We start from the raw sequence: 26,409 nt of genomic DNA, 5'->3' as shown, positions 1-26,409 counted from the left end.
AAAAGGTCACAAGCCTGTGGGGGGCAGTGCTATGATCTGGGGTTGCTGCAGTTGGTCTGGTCTAGGTTCAGCAATGTTATGAGCCCAAAGAATGAGGTCAGCTGACTACCTGAATATACTGAAGGAGCAGGTTATTCCATCAATGGATTTTGTCTTCCCTGATGGCACGGGCATGTTCCAAGATGACAATGCCAGGATCCATCGGGCTCAAATTGTGAAAGAGTGGTTCAGGGAGCACGAGACATCATTTTGACACATGGATTGGCCACCACAGAGTCCAGACCTGAACCTGATTGAGAATCTTTGGGATGTGCCAGAGAAGACTTTGGGACCTTTTTTTTGGCCAGGCAGTGTAGCACATAGCACTATGAACCAGTACCACTACAGATTTAATGCGGTATGTTTTTATCCTGGTTTGTTATATTAAGAGGTGGGAGAAGTACTCAAATCTTGTACTTTAGTAAAAGTAGAAGCTCCAGTGTGGGGATACTCTGTTACAAGTAAAAGTCCTTCTTCCATAATCTTACTTAAGTAAAAAACGTTTGCATCTAAATATAATTAGGTTACCGAATTAAAGTATTCGATGTTTGATTTGACTATAATCATTTATCTATTTATGCGTTTATTAAGCTGGTCAAGTTGGAACACATTTGTATTATTTTATATACTGCTGGGAAGCATGTGCATTTAATCCAGGTAACAAAAGTCTAATTTAAGAGTTGATCATATTTATCTTTATCATTAAGACACATCTGCAAAGTAAATAAAAGGTACTACATAATGTAGTGGAGTGAGAGAACACTATTAACCTCGGAATTGTAGTGGAGCAGAATAAGAAGTAGGACAACATTGAACTTAAGTATAGTACTTGAGTAAATGTACTGAGTTACTCAACACAACTGAATATTGACAGAAAGGTTTGTTTTTGTATAAGCAAGCAAAACATTTAACTTCCTACAACCTGCAATACTTGTAAAGCAACTTTATTTTTCTTTATCAGCATATTTTAGTACAACAAGCACCATTTCAACTCTGAATATCTCAAACTATAATGGTTTGCCTTTGTAAAATCAAAACTGTCATTATTCAGCAGAGCTCTCTCCACAGGGTCAGAGAGATGACTCAAGTTAATGTGTGAAGTCAAATGATCTGCACATTGTGCATCCAACACAAAGAATAATCATCGGGGAGCCCTTCAGTAAATAGTAGTTACAAACCTACAGCTGCATCCAAACATTAACTTCACCTTGCAGTTATATTTAAGACATCCTCTAAAAAAAGGGACACTCCCTCAAAAAGGGGAACAGATTCCCAAGTGGCGCTTATGAAGAGGAACAGCACAGCACATTGAAAGCACGTGCAAGACAAAATAACAAAAAAAGAACATTAAAATAGTTAACCATGTACAATTATTATACACACATAATAAACAAATACTTGAATGTATTGACAGGATGATAAAGATACAAGTGCAACAGGAAAAAAGTATACTATGTTTGCCTCCTCCCACATACTACACCATGTTTCCCATTTGTGATTGTGTTGAAAAGGATGACATCTCTATTTCCAGAATACCAGAGCCAAGTCTCTATGATGAAAGGTCTAGAACTCCGGTGATCACTGTATAATTCTCATATTCCTAATGACTAAAGATTCAGTTTGAGCAGGAGGGTAAACATCATTATCCAAAGTCTTGTTTTATCAAAGCTGTATAGCCTAAAGAAGACTGTAAATCTTTAAGTCCTCCTTTCAAAAGCTACAGCTGTCCACAGTCTGTGATGACCAGCTTCTTTGTGGGCGGGCCTCCCTTTGTGCCCAGCTCTCCCATCTGCAGCACCACGTCCATGCCATCCCGCACCCACCCAAAAGCCACGTGTTTAAAGTCCAGGTGTTCGGCTTTCTTCAAGGTGATGAAGAACTGCGAGTTGTTGGTGTCGCGGCCGCGATTGGCCATCGACAGAATGCCTGGGCCCGTGTGCCGAACATCGAAGTTCTCATCCTCAAACCTGCTGCCGTAGATGGACTTTCCTCCTGTGCCATCACTGTTGGTGATGTCGCCTCCCTGAAAGACCAACAGGAAACACGTTATTCATTTTACATAGAGGTAGGCCTATTTCATTCATCAAATCCTGAAAGCGAGAATCAACATCCACTGGTTATCTTCATTGTGACGAGTCACCTTAATCTCCGCAGCCTCAAGTCAGTGCTTACACAACTTCCAGAATGTCGCATGACCGAGTTCAGTCACTGACTATTAGAGATGTCCCCGTTTAGTTTATTTTTCCTGCACATTTTTAATAAGCTGCCAAAAACGAGACCCAATCTACTTCTTCTATTTGACTACATAATACATCTGCACATTGCAGAATTCAAGTACATTCAAATTATTTAAATCAATCCGATGTATATACTTGGTAATTGCATCAAAGCTGTTTATTGTTTTTACAAATGAACAATCCCTCACTGTAATGTAACATTTTACAGTTTAACATTTGGCAAAAAGTGACAGTTGTTTGTTATATACTGCTACAGTTAGAGGCCTAAATTGTTCTTTTTACTCCACTACATTTATTTGACAACTTTTGTTACTATTTAGGTTTAGATTATTAGCCGATACAAAATCTAAGTCAATTATTAAATAAACATTGACGTATTTATAGGTTAGGATATCCAGCAGCAGTATACAACGTTAATAAAATGAACCGATTAACTCGATATATATACCATTCTGAAATGGGCCATTTGAACAAGCAGTACTTTTAACTTTTGTACTTTAAGTATATTTTGATTGGGATACTTTTGTACTTGACTTGACTTAAGTAAGACTTTAATGAAGGACTTTTACTTCAAACTAAGTATTGACAACATTAAGTATTGCTACTTTGACTTGAGGAACAAATCTTCCCCAACTGGTTCCACATCATACTTAATAAAAGGTGCAGCTTCGGTTCACATGTACGCCGCTCTGTCCTGATCCTCTCCTCACCTGACACATGAAGGCCGGTATGATTCTGTGGAAGATGGAGTCCCGGAGCCCGAAGCCTTTCTCTCTGGTGCAGAGGGCCCTGAAGTTCTCCGCCGTCTTGGGGACGATGTGAGAGAAGAGCTCGATGGTAATCGTGCCCAGCGGTTGTCCGTCGGCCGTCACCTTGAGGAACACCCGGGGGTTTGTGTCTCTGGAGTGCTCCTGAACTCTAGACATCTGTGGCGATGAGTCGAACCCGGCGTCGCCTTCTGTCTGGCCCGAGCGGCTCTGACACTCGCAGAAGGTCTTCTTGAAGGATTCCATTATTTCTGGGGTTTTGAACTTGGCCGCTAGCTGCTCCACTACGCCGTCGCCATCTGTGAAATCAACAGACTGTGAGCAGGAAAACTAAAACGCATCAAAAAATGTTACTGCCTGCCTATCAATTATACCAATATAAAATGGGAACAGAATCACTACAGGATGCTACTACAATAGCTCTGTAGCATTAGACTAAAAAACCAATGCAGACATCAACCCTCCACGAGTACCTGAGTAGTCGGTGGCGGTCCAGAGCAGCGCGTTGGCCGAGGCGTTCATGGGTTTGAGTTCCATGGCCGGTATGATGGTGTGGTTGGCACAAACCCTCAGCACCTGCTCTCTCCTCATCAGGATCCGGTAGAAGCGTTTGGTTGGGTGGTAGAGGATCTTGAGGTCACCGACCCCACGCTCCTTCCACTGGTTGAGGTCGCGGTCCCATCGGTAGAGCTTGGCGCGCTCCTTGAACAGGATCTCCTCATCCTCCTCTCCAGACTTGGTCTCCACCTGAGAGGGGCAGAGAAGAGGAGTTATCCTGTAAGCATCACTTCAATTTAAATGTGAAAAATGGAAGCTTAAGTGTGACAGCTTGATGTACCTCTGGCAGGGACACGATAGGCTCAAAGTAAATGTCCGCATTATTAGCGTCCTCTTCATCACTGCCTTCCTCACCGCCGCCGTTATTTGGCGCAGAAGTCACGCCCGCTCCGAATACCGCTGCTCCAGCGTTTGCCCAAGAGAAGTTGGAGTCTTCATAAATGAGAAGCAATGGTGGTGTGATTAAATAAGATGTCGTTGCTAAGACAGTCGGCTGTTAAGAAAATGTCCATGTTGAAGCTCACCTTGACCTCCAAATGCAAACGCGTCTGTGGTTTTGGCCAAATCAGCAAAAGAGGAACCTCCCAACGTCACGAAGCCAAAGCCGGAGGAGTCTGTGGGGGAGGCAAATGGATATCATCAAATACTGCATTCAATTCAGGAGCCGACAACAAGAACACTGTGTAAGGTCATCTAATGATCCAGCTCTGCAATCCATCTGAACAGGATACAGATTCTCATCGTGGTGGAACAAGTATTCTGATCTTCAACTTATTAACACAACAATGTAATAATAATTACAAATCCTTAATACTCAAGCAAAAGTATAAAAGCTACACTCAACAATAAACAGATAGACACATCAGTATCTCATGGTGACCAGGTTACAAGTAGTACTGAACACTGCTGTGACAATAGTCTTGAGGCAGGGATATTGTAAAAGGAAGAAACTCAAAATAACCAGTGACAAATGGAATGGCTGCCATTCATGTAGAGATCAAGATTTAAAGGACTCCTATCATGCTCTTTTATGGCATATGTTATAAGTCTCAAATATATATTAATAAAACATGTCTCTGTTTTGCTCAAAATACCAAACAGATCATGCATTTTAGCATGTCCGCTATCCCTCAGTTTCAGCCCCGTTTTCGAAAGTGCTGATTCTGTGACTGTGCTTTAAATTTGAGTTGACCTGAAGCTGGCCACGCCCCTTTGGAGCGCATGCATGATCTTTCTCTCTGAAGAGAGAAGTTTCTAACGGAGAAACTCAGCTAAACGCTGCTGTGATTAAACCCCATATTATGTTCAAAACCAAATCAAGCATTATTTCTGAAACACTTCTCAGTGTTTACCACTAGAACAGAGACATTAAATGTATTATACAACAACTGTAAGTCCCTCCTGCAGACATCCTGCTGAACACACAGAGGTGCTGTGGAGGGGATTCAGCTCGCTGACTGCATATGGCGGACTATAGGTTGGGATGTGTAACGTGGACAGGACATTGCCAGGAGTTCAATGTAAAGCCAGCCTACATTTCCGATATGACGTCATAACAGCAGCAAATCTGGATCAGCTCGTTTGTACCATTGTTTTGAGAGATGTGGGAAAGGAGGAAAAGAGAGATATTTATGTATAAAAGACAGCAAAAAGTGCATTTTGCATAATAGGGGAGCTTTAAATATTGTAGTAGATCAAAATGAAGAAGTTCCTAAATTAAAACATCTACACATTAAGGTGGTTCCTTAAAAGTTATTCATCCATGTGACTACATTTACTTTGATTCTTTATACCAAGCCCTTACTAATGTAAAACTAAAACACTGAAGAAAATGGATTTGTTCAGACTAATGTAAAGTCAAAAAGAAAACAAGGAATTGAAGGTAATCCAAAATTGTAAACTATTGAAATTTTGCTCAGAAGTCTGTTTCTCAGAAATAACTTCTGAACACACACCAAAGTTGCAGATGAACAGGAAGTGGTCAGTACCTGGAGCAGCTGTGAATGCTGCAGCCCAGGGGTTGCTCTCTGGCTCTGGGCTCTTCTTAGTCGACAGGTCAATGGGAGAGCTGCTGCTGGGAGCGTCAATCTGAGGCTCTGTTTGCCCCCCGGGTGTGAACGTGCTGCTCGTAACCTCAGTGCTGCTGAATATCGAGCCTGATGTCGGCTCCTCTACAGCGGGACTGCTGGACATCGGCCCCTCTAGAGCGGGGCTGCTGGACGTCGGCTCCTGTAGAGCGGGGCTGCTGGACGTCGGCTCCTGTAGAGCGGGGCTGCTGGACGTCGGCTCCTCTACAGCGGGGCTGCTGGACGTCGGCCCCTCTACAGCGGGGCTGCTGGACGTCGGCTCCTCTACAGCGGGGCTGCTGGACGTCGGCCCCTCTACAGCGGGGCTGCTGGACGTCGGCCCCTCTACAGCGGGGCTGCTGGACGTCGGCTCCTCTACAGCGGGGCTGCTGGACGTCGGCCTCTCTACAGGGGGGCTGCTGGACGTCGGCTCCTCTACAGCGGGGCTGCTGGACGTCGGCTCCTCTACAGCGGGGCTGCTGGACGTTGGCCTCTCTAAAGCGGGGCTGCTGGACGTCGGCTCCTCTACAGCGGGGCTGCTGGACGTCGGCTCCTCTACAGCGGGGCTGCTGGACGTCGGCTCCTCTACAGCGGGGCTGCTGGAGGCCTTTTCAGCCTGGTAATGAGGAAATCAAACAACAATAATACTGTAAGTATTGCATTGAGAAAACACCTGTAGGCGGTTAAACTAACACACATATACACACTGCTAGAGTGATTAAATGTACCTTTCACCTTTGGAAATGTTCATTTCTAATTTCTAGAGATGGCGAATTGCTGACTTGTCTGTCACTATAAATGGATGCCACTAAGATAAGCTGCTTATCAGCTGTTTGAGACTTGACAGCTGACCACTTGTGTACACAATGTAGGTACAGTCTGCTTATATGCTTATTTCAAGTAGCATTATTATTGTCTGTATCAGTATGGCGCTCGCTCTAAGTGTTGGGTCCATTACCAGGTCTTGATGAGCCTTGCGGACTTCTGTCTCGAAGTCTTCATGCTTCTCGGGGTCCGTGTCACTGTCTGTGGTGCTCAGGCCGCAGAAGAAAGTGGGGGGCAGCTGGAACCTCCTGGCCTTCTCCTCCTCCTCCGGTGTCGGCTTCTTCTCCCACACAAACTGGCAGTCTGACTCTGCATGCAGGACACGCAGGTTTAGGGCCAGGTAGCATGCAGACATCATTATTTATTTATCAGAGCCTTAAAGAGGTTAGTTGAAGATGTATTGAATCTACATGATGCTTGAAAAAAGCCAAAAGTGAGGGCCAGTATTTAGATAAAATAGAGTGTGTGTGTGTGTGTGTGTGTGTCAGACGTACCATCACCAAATGCTGCAGCCTTTCTCTCAGGAGAATCCAGGTAGAGCTTTCCATTCAAGGCTTTTACTGCTGACTCAAAGTCCTCGTCTGAAATTAAAAACAAATTCAAAGCATATTCTCCTTAAATTACTTTAATTTCTATCAAGTCAGATAGTGACTTTGGTGAAAGACTTCAGATTATAAATGCAAATGGCAAGAGAGAAAAATCCTGACCTTTTGTTGCTTTAAAAGAAAGTGTTTCAATCAACATCCTCATTGATCCTAATTCCAAATGTCAGGGTGGTCATGTGGAATATACACGTATATCATGCAGGCAACACGCAATCTGCCCTTTAACACGGTTTTATTTCATATTGTATGTGAAGCACAAAGTACCATGCTGTTATATTAACGTTCTTTCTCAGCATTTGAGACTGACCATTCAAGGAGAAACACTTAAATAATAATATTATTAATCTTAATATACCATATATGTGCGATGATTAGTCAACTCATTTTGATGACTATTGCTCGACTAGAAACATCTTTAGTCGAGGGCAGCCCCTCATAAGACTCTTCCTAGTTACCATTTTCATCTCAGCAGCACACGTTATACTCATATCTTTCGTTCTCACCATCAGTCTGGTCGTCGCTGGTGTAGCCTGGTTCGTTCTGGTAGCAGAAGAAGGTGGGAGGCAGCAGGAGTTCCTGGGCTAAAGCTGCTTGCTCAGCAGTTGGTGCCCTGACGTACACAACCTCCACCTCAGAGTCCTCGTACGACCCAACACTACCTCCTTCTGCCTGGGGGGGCCCTGTGACAGACGGATAGAAGAGAAGCAGAAGAGGTTAGTCAGCCTGGGAAAGAACTGCACATAATAAAAGGAGCTTTACTTTATTCTTTTTAGAGCCACAGGTGTTAGTTCCACACACACACACCAAAAAATCATGCACAAATGCAAAAAATGAATGACATGCATTTGATTTACCAATATGTTCTCAATGTTTTTCATTTAATTTGACAGACTTACTGTAGGACACGTGGTCATGAAGCATTAAATAGTAAAAACACCTGAGTTTTTACTGTCATTAGCTTTTGCTGAGGTGCGCATTACCGGCAGAAGCCAGACTAGACAGGGCATTGCATTTCATGCTGTTGCTACGCACCCTGCACTAAAAATGGCACGTGTGACGTTGGCACAGTGCATTCCCCGCTGAGGAAATACTCTCCGAGGAATCTCCCCAGCTCACCTTTCAGAAGACATTCAGGTTTACTGATGCGTCTCCTGTTGCTACACAAAATTGCAGCTTGATTAAGGAAATGCTAACTGGTCATTTACCTTTACAATCAGTCATGTTAGCAAACATCAGCTACATGGGTGAATGTGGTCGTTTTTTTACAATTTATATATATATATGAATGAATGAATGAACTGCTATTCTAAAGATCATACATAATTACATTTAAACTATTTTTAATGAACTGCAACTTCATGAGATCATTAATTGCATGAAACACTATTTCCACCATGATCCTGATAAATTAGCACATTTAAACTCTCCTGTGTGAGACACTTCTAATTACGACTAAAGATGTTGCATGTTAAAAACCGCACCTCCACACACTGGACATGCAACACGTTAGCTTCAGGGTTTATTTTTTTCACTCCGTGCATCCAGGTTATTTCTGTCTAGTGATAAGGGCCAGCCAGGTGACAGCTGAGAAGTGTTAACACACACCGCAGTAGTTAGAGTACCTGGGGGTTCAAATTGGGTAGTTGATGTGCTGGTCCAAAAAGCCATTGGGTTATCTTTGAAAAGCCTAAAATCCAGCCCTAAAGGATGATGGTTAGTTGGGCGAAGAAAAACTAATTGTGAGGCTGGTATAATAATAAAACATGGCCAAAAGTGTAAAAATAAAAATGTGATTTCTACTCTAGATGTGTTTGAGTGTGTGTTCAATGAATTGTGTTTGATTTTAAGGGTATTCAACATACTAAAAATGTACAGAAATAATGAAATAACATAATGAAACAATGTTTATATAGTTACTACATGAGGATTAAAAGGGAAATCAGGGATTAAAATGCAACTCTATTTTAGACATTTAAAAAAAAAAAAGGTCTTAACTGAAAAGATGGTGGAGCAAATGAGATGCAGATGAAACAAGACCATGGAGTAAAACGCAAATAAACAAAAAACAGTCGTGATACTCATTCAAAAACAAATCATACAAATATTGCAAATATATTAAGAATAGGTTTACCTTGCTCTGGGATTTTGAATGCAGGTCCTGCTGATGAAGCCTTTGTAGAACATCCATCTTCGGCTTTCAAACCGGATGCAGATTCCTCAGCCTCAGAGGGAAATTTAGCAAAACCAAAGATTTTCTGAAGGCTTTGAGTGCCGAAGACAAACTTAGGGGGGGACACCACGGTCTTTGAGGGGTTGACTGGACTTGGAGACCCAGCTGTGATTGGCATACTGTCGGGGGGGAGTTCGGTACGTTCCTTTGTGGTCTCTTCCAGAACTGCGATGGCTGCCTTCCCACACAAAGCTGTAGCACTCTGGGCAGAAGCAGTAGGTTCGCTGTCTTGAGGCGTGGAATTGCTCTCTATCACTTGAGTCATGAGTTCCTCTTTTTCTTGGGCGACCTTGGCCTCTTCAAATACCCGTTTGAATGTGTCCGCAGTGTCCTGCAGCTTGAATCTCACAGCTAGCTGCTCAATATTTCCCTCTACGACTTCAGAAAAGTCCATGGCACTCCAGACCCAGGCCTTCTCCGCGCCCTTCATGGGTTCCAGCTTCATGGCGGATGTGATCCGGTGGTTGGCGCAGATCTTGAGTACCTGGTCTCTCCTCATTATCAACCTCACTCGTTTGGTGTCATAACTCTGCAAGACCTTAAGGTCTCCGATGCCCCTCTCCTTCCACTGACCCAGTGCCTTATCATAGCGATACAGTTTGGCTCTGTGACTGAAGACCACCTGTTCATTTTCTTCCCCTGTGGAAACATTCACCAGATCAGGCAAGGGGACAACAGGTTCAAAGTACTGGCCGTCCCTCTCCTCGTCCTGGGATACATCCTGTTCGTCATCAGTACCCACTGAGGCTCTGCTTTGGTTAAGCTTAGCAGGAGACTTGGAGGGGCTGATGCCAGGTTGGAAGCTGAAGCTGAAGCCACTGGTTGACTCTCCAAAGCGAAAAAGGTTTTTCCTCGGGGGGCTGCTGGCAAGAGGAGAGGCATAGATTGAGGAGTCAGCAGTATCCTCCAAAGCCTCCTCTCTGAGGTCGTAGTTATCCCACTCCAAGGTGGGGCCGGTGGTTTCACCGTGAGGCTTGATTGCAAGGTTTGAGACATTGCTGGAGGTTGTAACGTCTCCCTGGCTGTCCTCATCTTTGATCTTTGTTTTCTCGTCTGTCAAAAATAACTTCAGGTCTTTCAAACCAGACTTCATTTCCTCTGCTTTCTGAATGAGGCGTGCTGTTCTGCCTGTGTCAACAAGTTTGTGAGGGGTTTGTAAGGGAATGTCCAAAAGAAGTCTCTGACACTCTTCAAACTTCTCTTTGAACTCCAATGCGAGCTCTGGGGTCTTAAACTTGGCAGCCAACTGTTCAAGTTTAGCATCTCCATCGGAGAAGTCACTAGCCATCCACATCCATGCTTTGTCTGAGCCTGCCAGGGGCTTCAGATTCATGGTGGTGTTGATCCAGTGGTTGGCGCACACCTTCAGAACTTGTTCTCTTCTCATCAGCACCCTTAGCCTACCATTAGTGTTGTTTTTTAAGAATTTAAGGACCCCTACGCCACGCTCTTTCCACTGACTGGTGTCCAGGTCGAATCTGAACAGTTTGAGACGCTGAGAATAAAGAACCAGTTCGTCTTCCTCTCCCGTTACCACGTCCACCCGATCAGGCATCTGGACCACTGGTTCAAACTGGATGTCGTCATTTTCCTCTGTTTTATACATGCCGTCGTCATCTAGCTCGTTGTTGGGGGGGACTGTCTTGGTGGGGGTGGAGAACAGCTGTTCACCAGCCCTGGTGAAGCCCTTGAAATCTGGGTCGGCCTGGCCAAAGCGGAAGTCCCCTTCAGTGGAGCCGGCCAAGTCTGCAAAACTGAACGTACTGGTGTTTCCAGAAATTAATGGATTTTGATCTTGCTCCGTTTGGCCCACTGAGGCTGAAGACACATTTTCTTGTTCCTTGTGCTTTTCAGCTATGCTTTTCAGAAAACTGGAGGCTGACCCTGATGGAGGTGTTTGATTATCATTTGAGGGAGTTTCGGCTGCAGAGTCCTGAATTCCAAACTTGAAGCCACCGTCTTGAACTGGCATTGTGAAGGAAAAGCCTGAAGCACTTGTGGTACTAGATGCAGCCTGAGGAACTTCAAACTTAAAAGAGGCAGCTGAGCTTTTCTCTTTGTTTTGACCAAACTGAAAAGTGCTGCTAGCTTCAAAAGGCATTGAAAATCCAGTTCCAGCAGGCTGGCTTGATGAACTCTTAGTTCCAAATGAAAAGCTAAACGTTGAGGCAGAGGGAGCGGTGCTGGTTGTACTTTTAGCATTAGGATTTGGTGTTTGACATGCCAAACATTTATTTGCAGAAGCATTGTTTCTCACCAGACAAATGTCACAATCCCATTCCCCATCCTTCTTGTCAAACATGGCTTTTAGAGAGGAAGGAGGACGTAGAGAATTGCAAGAAATGCATTCAGCAGCTGATGCCTCATTTCTGACCAGGCAGGAATCACAGTCCCACTGCTCATCCTTTTTTGTCGTAGCAGCCCCAAATACTGCTGGCGGATTGGAGGTAACTGGAGCCCCATCTGTTGATTTAGCAGCAGGGTTCAGGGTATTACAGGCGACACACTTTACAGCAGTGGCTTCATTTCTTACTTCACAAACATTGCAGTCCCACTGACCAGCCTTCTTGCTAAACTTGGCTTCAAACCCAGAGGCAAATGCAAGTACAGAGGGTGCATCTGCAGGTGGTGCTGTTTGTGCTGTAGCAGTTGTTTTAGGTTTAAGACTTGTACAAGAAACACAACTGTCTGCAGAGGCCTCATTTCTTACTTCGCAAACATTGCAGTCCCACTGACCGGCCTTTTTGCCAAAAATCGCACCAAACCCTGAGTCAACAGTTGAAGTAGAGTGTGCATCTGCAGCTGGTGCAGCTTTTGCTGTTGCAGTTGTTTTAGGTTCAGGGGCTTTACAAGATATGCAACTGTCTGCAGAGGCCTCGTTTCTCACTGCGCATACATCACAGTCCCACTGACCGGGCTTCTTGCCAAAGCCAGCCCCAAAGCCAGCCCAAAGCCAGCCGCAAAGCCAGCCCCAAAAGGAATATCTAATGTGTCAGCAGGTTTTGAGGTGCTGGTGCCAAATGTAAATGAGGAGGGGACAGATGCTCCAAAAGCACCAAACCCAGAAAATGGAGAGCCAGAACTACTGGGTTTTGACGAATCAGTCCCAAATTTGAAGCTAAAGGGACTGGCTTTGGTTTCAACATCTGCTTGAATGTCTGGCTTGGATGAAGAATTGGGATTAGCAGTTTGACAAGCGGCACATCGCATATCTGTGGGTTTATTTCTAACACAGCAAACATGGCATTCCCATTCCCCGTCTTTAATGGCAAACTGAGCTGCCAGTGATGACGAAACCTTTACACTTTCCTCTTTCTTCTCCTGTTGATCAGCTTTGTCTGCCGAATTGAGCACAACTTGCTGGGCTTCCTCAAACTTAGCTTTGAAAAGGGATGCCTCATCTGTGGTTTTGAATCGGATGGCCAGCTGTTCGGTCTTAGGCTCTTCATCTGCATAATCAATGGCATTCCACACCCAGGATTTGTCTGAGCCGGCATTTGGTTTGAGTAGCATATCAGCATTGATGTAGTGGTTTGCACAGATCTTCAGGACCTGTTCCCTTCTCATAAGGAGCCGGACCTTTCCTTTAGAGCTGTGCTTTAGGATTTTAACCATACCGATGCCCCGCTCCTTCCACTCTTTTGTGTCTGTGTCAAATCGAAACAGCTTTGCTCTATTGCAAAACATTTCCTCCTCCTCCTCCTCACCCGTTTTCACATCCACTTTATCAGGCAAAGGTACAATGGGTTCAAAGTGAGGACCATCCTCATCCTCCTCAACGTGAGTGCTTTCATTGTCGCTCTCTGCTGCTCTTTCCTCTTCTGCTGCAGGTGCGACTCCAAACACTGGCTTGGTAACGTCACCAAATTTGAATGGCTGCTCCGTCTTTGCAAAAAGACTCCCAGTGCCCGGGCTTTGTGCAGGATCAGTAAAGGAGAAGCCGGCAACAGTTTTGTTGCCGAAGGTGAAGAGGCTTGTTTGGCTGGAGGGCTGCTCCTGGCCTGGAGGGTTCTCTGGGGCAGTGTCCGTTTTGGTGGGAATTTCTGATGTAAGAAGACCAAGCAGGCTTTCACTGTGTTTGGCCTGGGAACCTGGGAATGTGAAGTCTCCATCGTTTGATTTGAAGTTGGAGTTGAATTTAAAAGAAGCTGGAGACCCTGACGGGGCAATTGCACCTGCTCCAAAACTAGGCACTCTGGGGACCTCAGCGGGGACCTGCTGGCTGAAGGACAGCTTCCCAAAGTCCATAGGCTTCCCGTCAATGCTCCTCGGTGGCTGCACAGGGACTACAGTTGGCTTGGTGAAGTAGCCAGGCTCAGGAAGGGGAGGGTTAGTGGTTGGCTGGGTTACACTCTGCCCATAATATTCTTCACTATATGGGGACAGAAGGCTTGTGGCTGGTGATTCAAAGCGAAGAGGGGCACCAAAGACCTCTTGAGGAGGGTAAATGCAGGCTGGGGCTGTCTGGAGTGGAGGAGTATGATTGGGCTGCTGGTAGGCATACATATGCTGTTGAGGTTGCATACGGTTCATACCATACATTTGGGACTGTGTAAAGACAAAAGAAAAAAGGTGTCATCCAATACACTCTTAACAACTGTATTACTGTGGACTAGAGTTAGACAATGGTAATTACCTTAGTGGGGGTTACATTTGCTGCTGGGCGCAGGAGATACTGAGAGTTATAAGCTGGAGACTGGTTGTAGTACACTGAGGGCGCTGTGGTGGCAACTTAAAGCAAGATAGAAATACACAAACATTTTGTTAATTGTATACATCATTTCTGAACAGTACCTTAAAAAAACTAAAACAAATACATGGATTGTTGACATTCTTTAATTGATGTTGTGTGCCGACCTGTTAGGGGGGCCCCGTGGTAGGACTGGACTGGGGTAAAGGGCTCCTGCAGGCCCTCAGCCCCATAGCTCTCACCATACATCTTGTGGTGAGGGGAGTCTGCGTTCCCTGAAGAGTTGTGTCTCAGATCATGAACCTCATTCTGCAAAACAAGGAGCTTAATGAGAAGTGACCCATTTTAACTTCTTTACAGAAAAATAAAATCACACGGAAATAAGAATATAAGCATCACACACCTAGTACTTTATATTAATTATAAACTGTCAACTGTGAGTTTTGATTACCTCAATGGTAGGTCTTCACTCAAAACCTTGTATTTTAGAGACCTTGATAAGATATTTGAATCTTATCCCGTTTTCTTAACACACTTTGCTATACTTCTTATCCGCTCCCATTTGTATTTAGTTTTACATTATGATAAATTCAGTGTAATAAAGCAGAAGTACAAAAACTGCCAAACCATACCAAGGGGAATTAATGAAAAAGTGTTTAGAATTACAACTTAAAAGAAGCTTAATATCTTATCCTAACCTTGAGGGCTTCAACTTGTTGACACAGCATCTGGAGGAGACTTTTCTGGTCCTCCACCCAATGAGGTGGTGTCTTGGGGGAAATCTGAATAAAAAGGGGGAAGAAATTATGAAAAGAAACTCGTACACCCGCGGAAAAATTAAAAGACCACACATTTTTCTTAAAGGTCTCCTATTATGCAGAATGCACTTTTTGCTGTCTTTTATTCATAAATATGTGTCTCCGGTGTGTAAGGAGACTCACAAAGTGTCGGGAAATACAACCCTCTCTCTTTTCCTCCTTACCCACATCTCTAAAAACGGGGGTACAAACGAGCTGATCCAGATTTGCTGCCGATACGACTTCATATCTGAAATATGGGCTGGCTTTACATAGAACTCCTGGCAATGACCGCCCACGTGACACGTCTCAACCTATCATCCCCCATATACAGTCGTGAGCTGAATCCCCTTCGCAGCACCTCTGTGTGTTCAGCAGGATGTCTGCAGGAGGGACTTACAGTTGTTGTATAATACATATAATGTCTCTGTTCTAGTGGTGAATGCTGAGAAGTGTTTCAGAAATAATGCTTGATGTGGTTTGGAACATAATATGGGGTTTAATCACAGCAGCGTTTAGCTAAGTTTCTCCGTTAGAAACTTCTTTCTTCAGAGAGAGAAGTTTCTAACGGATCATGACTGCAAAGGTGCGTGGCCAGCTTCAGATCAGCTCAAATTTAAAGCGACAGTCACAGAATCAGCACTTCAGGAACAGGGCTGAAACTGAGGGATAGCGGACATGCTAAAATGCATGATCTGTTTGGTATTTTTGAGCAAAACACGTCAGAGACATGTTTTTTTTTTATATATTTGAGACTTATAATATATGCCATAAAAGAGCATGATAGGAGTCCTTTAAATCTTGATCTCTACATGTATGGCAGCCATTCCAGTTCTGTTGAATTCCAACACAGACAAAAATTGTCAGTAGTTCAGAGAATACAATTGTGAAAAAGAAATAATAATAATTTAACTCAAACCTATAGACAAACCTATAAATAATAAAACAAGAGAAAATGATAATGCTAACGTGGTCTCTTAATTTTTTCAGCAGCTGTATGTAATGCGAATTGTCTCCATGATTAAGACAAGGAGACATTTTTTAAAATCTAAGACATTAAATATATTGTGGGATTGTCTTCTGAATGAGAACCAATAACCTGAACCCACCAGGTGTCTTTTGGAAGGAGAGATGAGGCTTTTGTTCGGAGAGGGAGCTGTAAACTTAATGTGTGATATACTGGCGGAGGTTTCTTGGGGGGGAGCTGGGCTGGAATGAACTGGTCCTCTTAGTCTCTCCTCCTCCTCCTCGTCATCCATTCCCTCCGCACTGTCACCTAGCTGCTGGTTTACATCATTCAGGAGGTCAACAACTTCCTCCATGGAGACAGGCAGCTGTGACACATGGAAGAAATGGTTACACAGCTGCAGAGTTGTTCACATAAAACAAGTTAAAAAAAATAAATGACTCACCCTCTCAATCTCATCGGCATTAGCATTGTAGATCTTAGACAGGTAGGTCCTAAACTTCCTCAGGAAAGTGATGCACCTGTCCTGGGTCTCCTCAACCCCGTTGCTGGCCTCCTCTGAAAGCCGCTGGTAGATCTGCCAAAGGAACACGGCACATTGTAGGAAACAAATAGCAGTGAAGTGTCAGAAGCACTTATATTATGGATGAACCATTTAGATTTTGGATGAATTTGTGAGTGAAATGTTGTTGATAATAGTTTCTTTCATAATTAATTAACAGGACTATTTACAAAGTTTAAGGGTGCCTGTACTGTAAGACAGAACCGAGGTGGTTGAGTGTGTTGTTGTACTGATAATAAGCACCTTTGAATTTGCATCAACTCATGTGTTCCTTTGCTTAACTAGAGCTCCCAAGGCCTATGGCAAATGCATGCTTATCACACAAAAAAGTCCAAAATATCTTATATGCATATACATTCCAAATATAAATGTTGTTTGAGTAGGGATTAAGCCGGTTTATTTGTATAATAAACAACAATCATTTTGCATTTACTCAAATAAAATGACTGATCACAGACAGCCATTGTTTCACCCAGACGGTGAAAGAGGAGTTTCTCTTGGTTATGTATAGAGGCATATTATTACCTGTGCTAACTGCCAGATGGATGACATGTTGTTGATAGTTTCCAAGGTAGCAATGGCCTCCTCTGTTTTGCCTTCAATGTCAAGAAGAGCTGCATATGCCACATAGGCTTCCTCTTCATATCCCTTCACAGAAGAAATCTGCAAAAGGAACATGGATATGAACATTTGTAAGCCAGCCTGGTACTTTACAAACATTAGACATACACATATATATATATATATATATATAATAGCAGGGACTCAAAGGAAATTTGTCACAATGTGTAAACACGGTATGATGAAACACATCCTCCTTATCAAAAAAAAAACATAAAAGGCTTTCATAAAAGAGGGCATGAGAGGTAAGAAATGGCAGGATCAAAAGCCACAACTTTAGGCTCAAGACAACACTGCCTCAGGATTTGAGAGGACGCAACATTTCAAATAATAAAATAATGTTAACCTGAATGTCTTTGGAGGGAAAGTGCTTGAAGAGGGGCTCAAGTGGTTCTGGTATACTGCGTCTGTTTTTGATCTTCTCCAACAGTGGAAGTACAACTTTCCAGTAATGAACACTGCGGCCGACATACTCCTTCTGGTCGTAGTATGAGTTCACTCCATCACCCTGGGTTATTAAACACAGGAGGAGAGCCACATTAGCTTAATGCAGGACAGACAACATGAACAAGTTAAGAAAAAAAAAGATCCACCATGAAACACAAGCGCATACAGTCAGAGTACCAACACATGTGGCTGTTGGGAGCAGGATCCCATTGAACAGTTGTAGGGGCAGTGACAGAAAGGAGCAGGTGGAAAGGCTTGTGTGTCTAGAAAAGTGCTCTGCTGTATGTCTGTGTGCACAGCTGGCCCCCACTGCTAATCTGAAATGTGTTCAAGCACACCATCTCAGCAGTGTTTCAAATAAAGACAGTTAATCATAATAATTAGTTATAATCATTTAGTTAGCAAGTGCAGAGTTTGGAGTGAATTTGAGTTTGGTATACTGTGAAAAATAGTCAGGCCAAATTTCAGAGGTTAAAAATCTCCTGCAACCCCATCAGAGATTCTAAACCCAGATATCGAAAAGACATCCTGTATTTTTAGCTGGTTCACACTTAGTTTGTAGAAGCAATGTATATTTACCATCTGGCTGAGACATTGTGCCCAGTGGATGGCCAGCGCTGGTTGGAGTCCATTTTTTTCTCCAGCCCTCAGAGTGCTGAGTCCATGCTGCACAATCATCCGCAGTTTAGCCGACATGCCAGGACTACAAGGACACAAAACACATCAAAATATGAAGACTAAAATAAACAATTGCTCTGTTTGCGTCCGTTTGTTTGACTTTGGGATGAAGTGGGGACAAAGAGTAGAAGAAGCAGGCAGCCAAATGTGAAAATGCTCTAGTGAAAATGTCCTGTTTTTGCCTTATCATTAATGTTGTCGCAAAGAGGATCAATGTTGATTCAATCGTGGTGAAAACCAGCTGGAGACTGTTCTTGTTTTAAATGTTTTTTCAAAATGCTAAAATATGTGGATGCATTAACAACTTCGATGAATGGCATTACGTGAAGACACTATAGTGTAATGCTTACATTTATAAACTTAAAGTACAACTTATTTGCAAACTCAATACTTAATAGTCATAATAATGATAATATGAGACACTGGAACGGGTTGTTGTATGTCATTTGAAAGCTGATATTTTGGGAAACAAACTGCATATTTTTAACCCCAGTTTTACTCACGCTGCTTGTTTGTGAATGAGGCTGTAGACAGCGTCCCACCACTCCCTCTGTCTGTCGGTGGTCAGGAGGCGGAGGAGAGGAAGGGGGAGGCAGCGAGGCTCGTACAGCTGCTGTTGTTGCTGCTGGTTCCCTCCGCTGTTGATCTTTGCAGTTTCCTGGAGCTGACAGTGGCTACAGAACACCACACCATATAAAAACACCTGGATGGAGTAAAGCGGACAATAGACGTTAACATGTTGCTAGAAATGTGTGCAATTGCACACGCAATGGAAGAACTGAAAAGGGCTATTTTATCACAGAGTACTGCTCAGTATAGTCATGTAATGTAGGCACCATTTAACCATGGCATTTATGTATACACTTAATTATTATATAAAGCTATACTTTGTATAATCAATGAAGTATTTGTAAGTTAACAAAACACACAGGAAGTGTCACATAAAAAAACAGTATAATACGAGAGAAATTGAGGAAGAGAGGAAATAGAACATGTTCTAACACGTCCTCGGTATAAACCATTACAGATACACAGAATTGACACAGCTCAGAAGGTTCTGATGTTTAAAAAGGTAAAACAAATCTCAAGTTCACAAAAACAAGGAAAAAGTGCATCAATCTTACAAGTACACAACATTATAGATTATTTCCACAGAAGTTCTGTCATTATGCAAAAAGCACTGTTTGTTGTCTTAAAAGATCGGTTTCTCTGCCGCTGATATTTGAAAAAACACTGGTTAAGACTTTTATTGCTAAAAGCAGGATGAATGAATTTTGTGTATAGATCTGAATGGTATAAATACATGTTCCTGTTATTTCACACCTGCCAATGCATCATTAAATCTTTTTCAAACATGAGTAACACTCTTGGGATGCACCACATTTTGGAGATGAGAGAAAACTGTAACGTTCTCCGGCAAAGCTTCATCTTGTGAAATGCAGTCCCACATGTGTCCACCTACCTCCAGGTCGAGCAGGCAGATGGATTCTGGTGCGTTGGTGTCCAGTTTGGAGGTTTCCAGAGTGAGCCTGGGAAAGAGCTGCTGTAGCCAGTCCCGCATGGCCGGTCTCTGGGCCAGGAGGGTCCACTGGAGCCCCAACCAGCCCAGATGTTGCAAGTCACCAGCATGCAGCAGGATGGAGCCTACAGAGGGGAGGAATTCAAAGCTATTTCAGTACAGTTTTAGAGATCAACAGCTTTTTAAAAAGATTTTCTATAACCTGAAGAGATCATTTAGTGCTCAGGCGGAGGATAATTATGATAACAGTTTTTTTTTTTACCAGCATCACATTTGGCGAGTTGAGAGAGCTCTGGAGCCATGGTGTGGATGGAACGAATGTCATCGTTGGCAATAAAAGAAGATGTGGTGGAGGCCTGTGGTCCAAACAGGAGTTCAAACAGAGAGTCCAGACCTTTAGGATTCCCAAACGCCTCCACCACCTATGCAGACAAATCAGAAATTAATGTACAATTAATTCATAAGCATACCTGTTCAGTTTATCAGTGATTTCTCTGTCTGATGCAGGAGCTGTCATAGTTGTTACAGGGAGGCATGCATCTATGTATCTTAGTTTCACAAGCTTGCACATACAGACAGTCATGTACTTTATTCATTCAACAGGCTACAACATTTAGCTCAACTGTATCTGCAAACACGGACAGACCTCTCTGATCAAAGTGGATGCATCCGTGCTCAGATTGAGCAACATGTGTCCGGCCTGACTCTGTCGGTCGTTGGCCAGCAGCTCCAGGAGCTGAGGGGCCGACTGGTCTCTTTTAGAGACTTTAGGCTTTGGTCTGGGTACCTGGTGGAAGCACAAAAAACAACAACCGTATTTAAATGTTTCTTGTTTTTGCGGCAGAAACAAAGTCACTCCAATTCATCTCAAAGGAAATGAGAGTCTTCAGCTTATAATATCCTTTTTTTGTAGTTTTAAATATGGAACAATTCCCACTTTATCACCACTTGAACACTGCTTCAAGGTGATGCTTTTGTTTAAAAAATAAAAAGGTACGGATAAATATGACATCTTTTAAAACAGATCATGATATTTCTATAAAGGCAAAGTAACAAAGTGTAATGTGTACACTACACATGTGTAATATGTGTTTCATTCCTTGTGACCATCTCAAAAAGAATCAGCCTGAACCAGAATAGCCCATTTGTTAATGGCTGTGGTATTAGGCTAGCCCTGTGTGTGTGCGTACCTGGTGTGCCAGCAGGTAGCACAGTGCAACCAGGTCAATGATGGCCCTCCAGGACTGTTGGTGGTCCTGAGCCAGCTTCAGCAGCAGGGTGCCAGCATGCAGGTAGAGGTGACCTCGCATCTCCACAAACACCTCGCAGAGTTCGTCTGCATGCTTGCCAGCGATGCTGCTCAGCGTCTGCATGGCCTGGTCAAAACTACACATACACAAACACACTTTAACATACAGCAGTTTTCCGCAGTCATGTAGAGGCTTCAGTGTAATAAACTGAAACAAATAAAAGGTGACATGGTCCACAATGGTATAGTTACTAAAAATGGTATGGATAGTTTAAGACAGCTCATTTGAACCCAAAGGCACACCAAAACCTTAAACTAATTCACTTGTCTTTTAATACACACCCTAGAAGACTAAAGACAACCACTAAGTCAAACGTATTAATGTGTTAGTTAGGGGTGTAATGGTATACGTACCGAAAATACTCGGTATTGGCCCTTCGGTTCGGTACACGTGTGATACAAACTAATGTGACCCGCTCTATCGAAATCAGTCGGAAGTCGCAACGGCTCATTCCCAGACAGACGTGGATTTGAGAAAAAAAACTAGGGTTCAAGTGTTTTGTCTGATTTGAAATAAACAAAGTATTGGCTTTCAGAATATGAAACTTTTATTGCCAAATGCACACGATAAACACATTTTTGAAGCTTGTAAAGGGAAGATGAGAGGCACCTGTCTCGCACTCGGCTACTACTCAGAGCCGCTATAATTTGCCGCTACACCCCGTTTCCAAGCAATGCTTATTGTTTAGGTGTCCTTTGATAAGCAGGCAGTCATACCATTAGCTATAACTAGCTAGATCTGATCGATAGGGACGTAAACGCGAGTGATGTATAATCTGACGCGAGAGAGAGGGATCAGTGATCAGGATCAGCTGCTGCTGACAGAGAACACGCAGCTCTGCCCAATCTCCTGCAGCTCCACCGCGGTACGGACCGGTGGGCGGAGCAAAACACACACTTCAAGTTAGACCATACACATGTAGCTATTCTATCTACCTCTCCAACAAAATGAACTAGTTATGAATACATTTATTCTCTGTTGTGTCACTCATTACTGGATTAGCGAGCTGCATGACCGACAGTTATTTAACAGTAACGGCGCGCTACATTACACCCGACTGCCACTGGAACATGCAAAGCCACGTCCTGCAAACTCCCCCCATTTATGAACAGCACACAAGCATACATCTGGTAGAGGTACTAAAGCAGGTAGTGTCAGAATGGAAGTTGGAGAGGCCAGGAAACACAATTCTAGTCACAACAGATATCTGCCCTTTCTGCAAGCAATGTGGACAAGATAATTTTTCAGAAAAAAAATATGAAAATACAATAAATGTACAAGCTGACAACAGCCCTAATGTCAAGCTGCTGATGTGAATAGTACAGTACAGTTCATTTTCAAAATACTGCACCTTATTTTATTATATTCTGTATTTATTTGAGAGAATATTCAGTTTAATAATAAATAAATAAATATATTTTATGTTTTGTGATCATTTTTTCTGCTGTACCGAAAATGTACCAAACCGTGACTTAAAACCGAGGTACGTACCGAGCCAAAATGTTTGTGAACCGTTACACCCCTAGTGTTGGGATGCCGTTAAAAGGTTTGTTTAAATCTACACTGTTTGGAAACACTCACATTACACAACTGCCTGATTTTTCTATTTGTCTTCGTGTAGAGATTTTGACTTTAAACTCAAAACTGTGATCAAGAAGTTAGTAATTAATAACATTAAAGACACTGACATTAAAGGAACTGTGTGTTGGGGGGAATTGACCTACCTAGTGAGTGCATCAAGGCTGGGCTGCATGCTGCTCTCAGACAGTGTGATTTTGAGCAGGCCGCAGTGGGCCAGCAGCAGCTCTCTCTGCAGGCGCCGACACATCTTCTCATTACTAATGACGCTGGGCTGAGCTAGATACTCCTGCAACAAGGCCGTACATTTGTTTTTTGTTTTATTAGGAAGTTAGACTTAAAGAAAAGAAATACAGAACACCATAGAAGTTTTTAAAATGTACACTTTCTCTACTGCCATTTCTTGCTGACCTGCAGTGTGTGCACCACCACTGTGTACCAGTCCAGGCTGTTGCTCAGCATGCCCCGTTTCTCAGCAGCCAGGCAATGCTTAACCGCTTCATCCAGCCGCCCATCCTGACAGAACAGCTGCACCAGCTTCACGTTCACATGAGCGTCAGCTGGCCGCGCTGTCAGCTCCGCCTGAAGGAGGTCGAACAATCGGTTCCATCCTGGCTGGCCCTGGCGACTCAATAAACGCTCCTGTAGAGAGCGCCACAGATAGACCAAAGACAGTCAGTGTGGCAGCCTTTCAAACTTTAAATATTATTCAAATATATGCTGATAAAGGAAAATATAATTTAAATACAGGGTGAGGTGTTAGAGTGAGTGCCTTGAGTTAAAAACAAGTTAAAAGAGTAGCCTCAGATGGCAGTTCAGTGATGCAGTAATTAAAGGAGGGATAACCGGAGACTCAGAAGAAACCAAGATTCACCTTAAGGTTGAAGACTGCAGGGTTTCCTGGAAGGAGTTTGGCTGCTTTCTCCACCCAAAACTCTGCCCTGCTTTCACATTCCTGCTTACTGACAAGCAACTCGGCCACCTTCAGCACCAGGTCCCTCTGGGCTGGATTTAAGTCCACAGACCGCTGCAAACACACAAGTGCACACATACTAGTGTCAGTTATAAAGTACTAATTCTGCATGTGTAAATTAGTCTTTATTAACTCAGTTATATTGTTTTGAGTGCATAGCTGTTAAACTGAGAAGTGTTTAGGCAAACCCGATAGACAGGTACACATGCATGCTGACACACCTAAAAGGTAGTCTGACATTACAAAAATAAGGAAACTGAATGACTAGGAATAAGAGAGTTCAAAGAGTCACATGCTGGCAGCCAACTGATCTGCACTAATGCAAGAGAGATTTCCATACTTGCCTTAGGGTTGGCTGTCTCGACATTAAATCATTTAACGTATGTGTACAGGATAGGGAATGGGTTGCCCATTACCTGTCATTTATTTTTGTATTTGAAAAATCCTGGTCGTGATCGTTAAGGAGGAACATTGTTAACTGTGGCTGGTTAAATACATTTATTCTTGCTCCATAGTTTCACTGGACTTAAACCATACCATACTGTACATTCCATATTTATTTACTCTATTTGATATTCCACACATTTTTTGGTTTATATTTTCTGTAAATGTTTTGTCCCTAATGTATATTTTTTACTTTCTTTTCAAATGTTATTTTATTTTACTATAATTACTTTGCTTTGTTTTGATGATGCTGCAACAACAACATTTCCCAAATTGGGATCAATACAGTACTTCTATTCTATTTATCCCACCTAAACTGGTGTAGCTTTATTAACCAATCTAATATTTCACAACAATTAATTTTACTCTTTCATATTCTAAAGCTTCTCACTGGTGCTCTGTTTGATTCTAAATCAAATGTGTCGTGGAGCAGAAACAAAAATAATGTTGCACCCAGTATTGATAAGTCAAATAAGCTTATCTTGTAACTTAAACTTTCAAAGGTCTCAATCCTGACGCAAGAACAACTAAAAAAGATGTTACTGGAATTGTACATTACAGTTCATGATAAATAGCATTTTAAACCTTAAGCGTGTGTAGCGTATTGTTCATAGACTTGAATAAATAAAAAAAAGACTGGCATCTGCCATTTAGAGCAATTTTAAGTTTGGGGTTGATAGCAGACTTCGATCCTCTTTTTCTTCAGGAATAAAAGGTTTGTTTTGAACTTATTTCCCCAGGAACATCTTCTTCCTACCTTGTAACATCCTACTGCCTTGTTGACGTCACCCTCTCTCTCGTAGAGTTGTCCAAGGAATTTGTGTGCTTTCGGATCCCTCTCCTGGACTTTGAGGTACTCTGATACATGTCTAAAAAGAGCAAAGAATATGCAAGATATAATATAAATGAGACCTCTTAAGAAGCTATAACACAAAGATAAACAATGGCTTGTGTGCTTACCTTTTTGCAAGTTCATATTCCTTTGCTTCAAAGTACAACTTGGCGAATAAAAACCCTTTGATGGGCTTCTGAGGAAAAATACAAATGTAAGTTTAATGTCAGTGAACCATTTAACAATGTTGTTAGTAATGGTAATCTTATTTATCTTGCGTTGTATGTTAGCAAGCAGACACGGACAGGGTAAAACAAATGACTCAGCCCGACTTTGATCAAACATATTGTTATGGTTATAGGATTGTCTTTATCTCTTTTTGACTGGCTACCCTCCTTGCCCAATAGATCATATGTTTATGACAATATAGGTATGTATTGTGTTGGTCACATCTATGGGTTCTTCACATCAAGGACCCCAATAGAAATAATAACAACTCTGCTCTGTATTTTCTCATTTACAGTTTGGTGTGATCAGTGCCCTTATCCCTACAATGTCAAATAGCCCAAATTTGATAGCTAGGTGGGCTTAGTGCTGTCAAATTCAGTACCGTAAAGGATTCAGCTAATGTCAATTGCAACTAAACGTTACCAGTACAGTACAGTAACTGTTCAGATAATTTAGTCTGTTCAAAGTAGGCAGACGTTTGCTGAATGAAGGTTCTACATGAAGCTACTATCCACCGACATATATTATTGCTAACAAGGAGGTTGACGCAGTGTTGCTGCGGTGGTAAACAACGAGTGAAAGCTGTACAAGTAGCCAAAGTATATGGGGGAGTGACGGCTGAGTTAAGTAGCATGGCTATCTTAGCTAGCGCTACTGCCGCGCGATTTCAGTGCAAAGGGGGGGACACGATGAGCCGTTAACTACCGGTTAGCTGGCGCTGCTAGCCGGGGACCAGCGGTTACACAGAACACATAATACAAACTAACGGGTTGAACGGCAAATAAATCAAAACAACAAGTACTGTTAAATCGACCCTGGTTAGTTCCTGACACCGGCTGGCTTACACATGCTGGCTGACATGATGGCAGCAACATGCTAACATTAGCCCCGGCGGCTCAACTTACCTCTTTGAGTGAGGGAGAGGAACTCTGTACTGTGGAGACGTACCGGTCCACCTCAACCTTACTCCGCCGCATGACTTTCAAAAAGAGAACACTTCTAAAACGGCTGATTTATGGGCATGTATTACCATGAATTCACAAAATATAAAAAATTACATTAGTATCGTTTACTCGGTAAGTTAACTCCCCATGGCGACATTGCGCAGGCTCAATACCGTCAAACTGCAAGCGCATCACGTGGGCCGTGACTTCTCTTGAATCGGATTCCTAAGCCAATGAAAACCAAGAACTCCGTGACGCACGGTGACGCACTTTATTTTGAAAGCGACGTGGGCTGGCTGGGGGAACCATCTGGACCTCATAACTTTTGGCATTTTGATTTAATTCAAATATTCTAAAAGTAACACTATTTATGAAATTTATATATATAACAAGAATCAAACACCAATACAAACTCACATTACATTTTGCAAACCATTTATATTTCTATATTGATATGGGAAATATAAACATCCAGTAATATTTTCAATGTTA

General features: G+C 42.8%; 1 protein-coding gene across 1 annotated transcript; it reads right to left on the bottom strand.

Moving 5' to 3' along the window:
• Positions 1 to 967: 967 nt before the first annotated feature.
• ranbp2 (RAN binding protein 2) lies at positions 968 to 26,081 on the bottom strand. The gene is given in 30 exon segments (XM_063887542.1): positions 968 to 2,062; positions 2,987 to 3,342; positions 3,517 to 3,790; positions 3,882 to 4,033; positions 4,126 to 4,215; positions 5,590 to 6,283; positions 6,626 to 6,801; positions 6,987 to 7,073; positions 7,601 to 7,777; positions 9,229 to 12,298; positions 12,301 to 13,875; positions 13,964 to 14,058; positions 14,185 to 14,326; positions 14,716 to 14,799; positions 15,924 to 16,148; positions 16,227 to 16,358; positions 16,869 to 17,006; positions 17,311 to 17,472; positions 17,991 to 18,114; positions 18,593 to 18,792; positions 19,552 to 19,733; positions 19,871 to 20,030; positions 20,255 to 20,395; positions 20,799 to 20,994; positions 22,643 to 22,785; positions 22,908 to 23,138; positions 23,371 to 23,523; positions 24,671 to 24,782; positions 24,874 to 24,941; positions 25,879 to 26,081. Coding segments are annotated over 30 exon segments (9,717 nt in total). The 5' UTR covers positions 25,951 to 26,081; the 3' UTR covers positions 968 to 1,756.
• Positions 26,082 to 26,409: the final 328 nt, after the last annotated feature.

This window comes from Eleginops maclovinus, chromosome 7 (genome assembly GCF_036324505.1).
Source record: "Eleginops maclovinus isolate JMC-PN-2008 ecotype Puerto Natales chromosome 7, JC_Emac_rtc_rv5, whole genome shotgun sequence".
In the NCBI taxonomy this organism is placed as follows: domain Eukaryota; kingdom Metazoa; phylum Chordata; class Actinopteri; order Perciformes; family Eleginopidae; genus Eleginops; species Eleginops maclovinus.
This window is presented reverse-complemented; position numbering and strand designations above follow the sequence as displayed.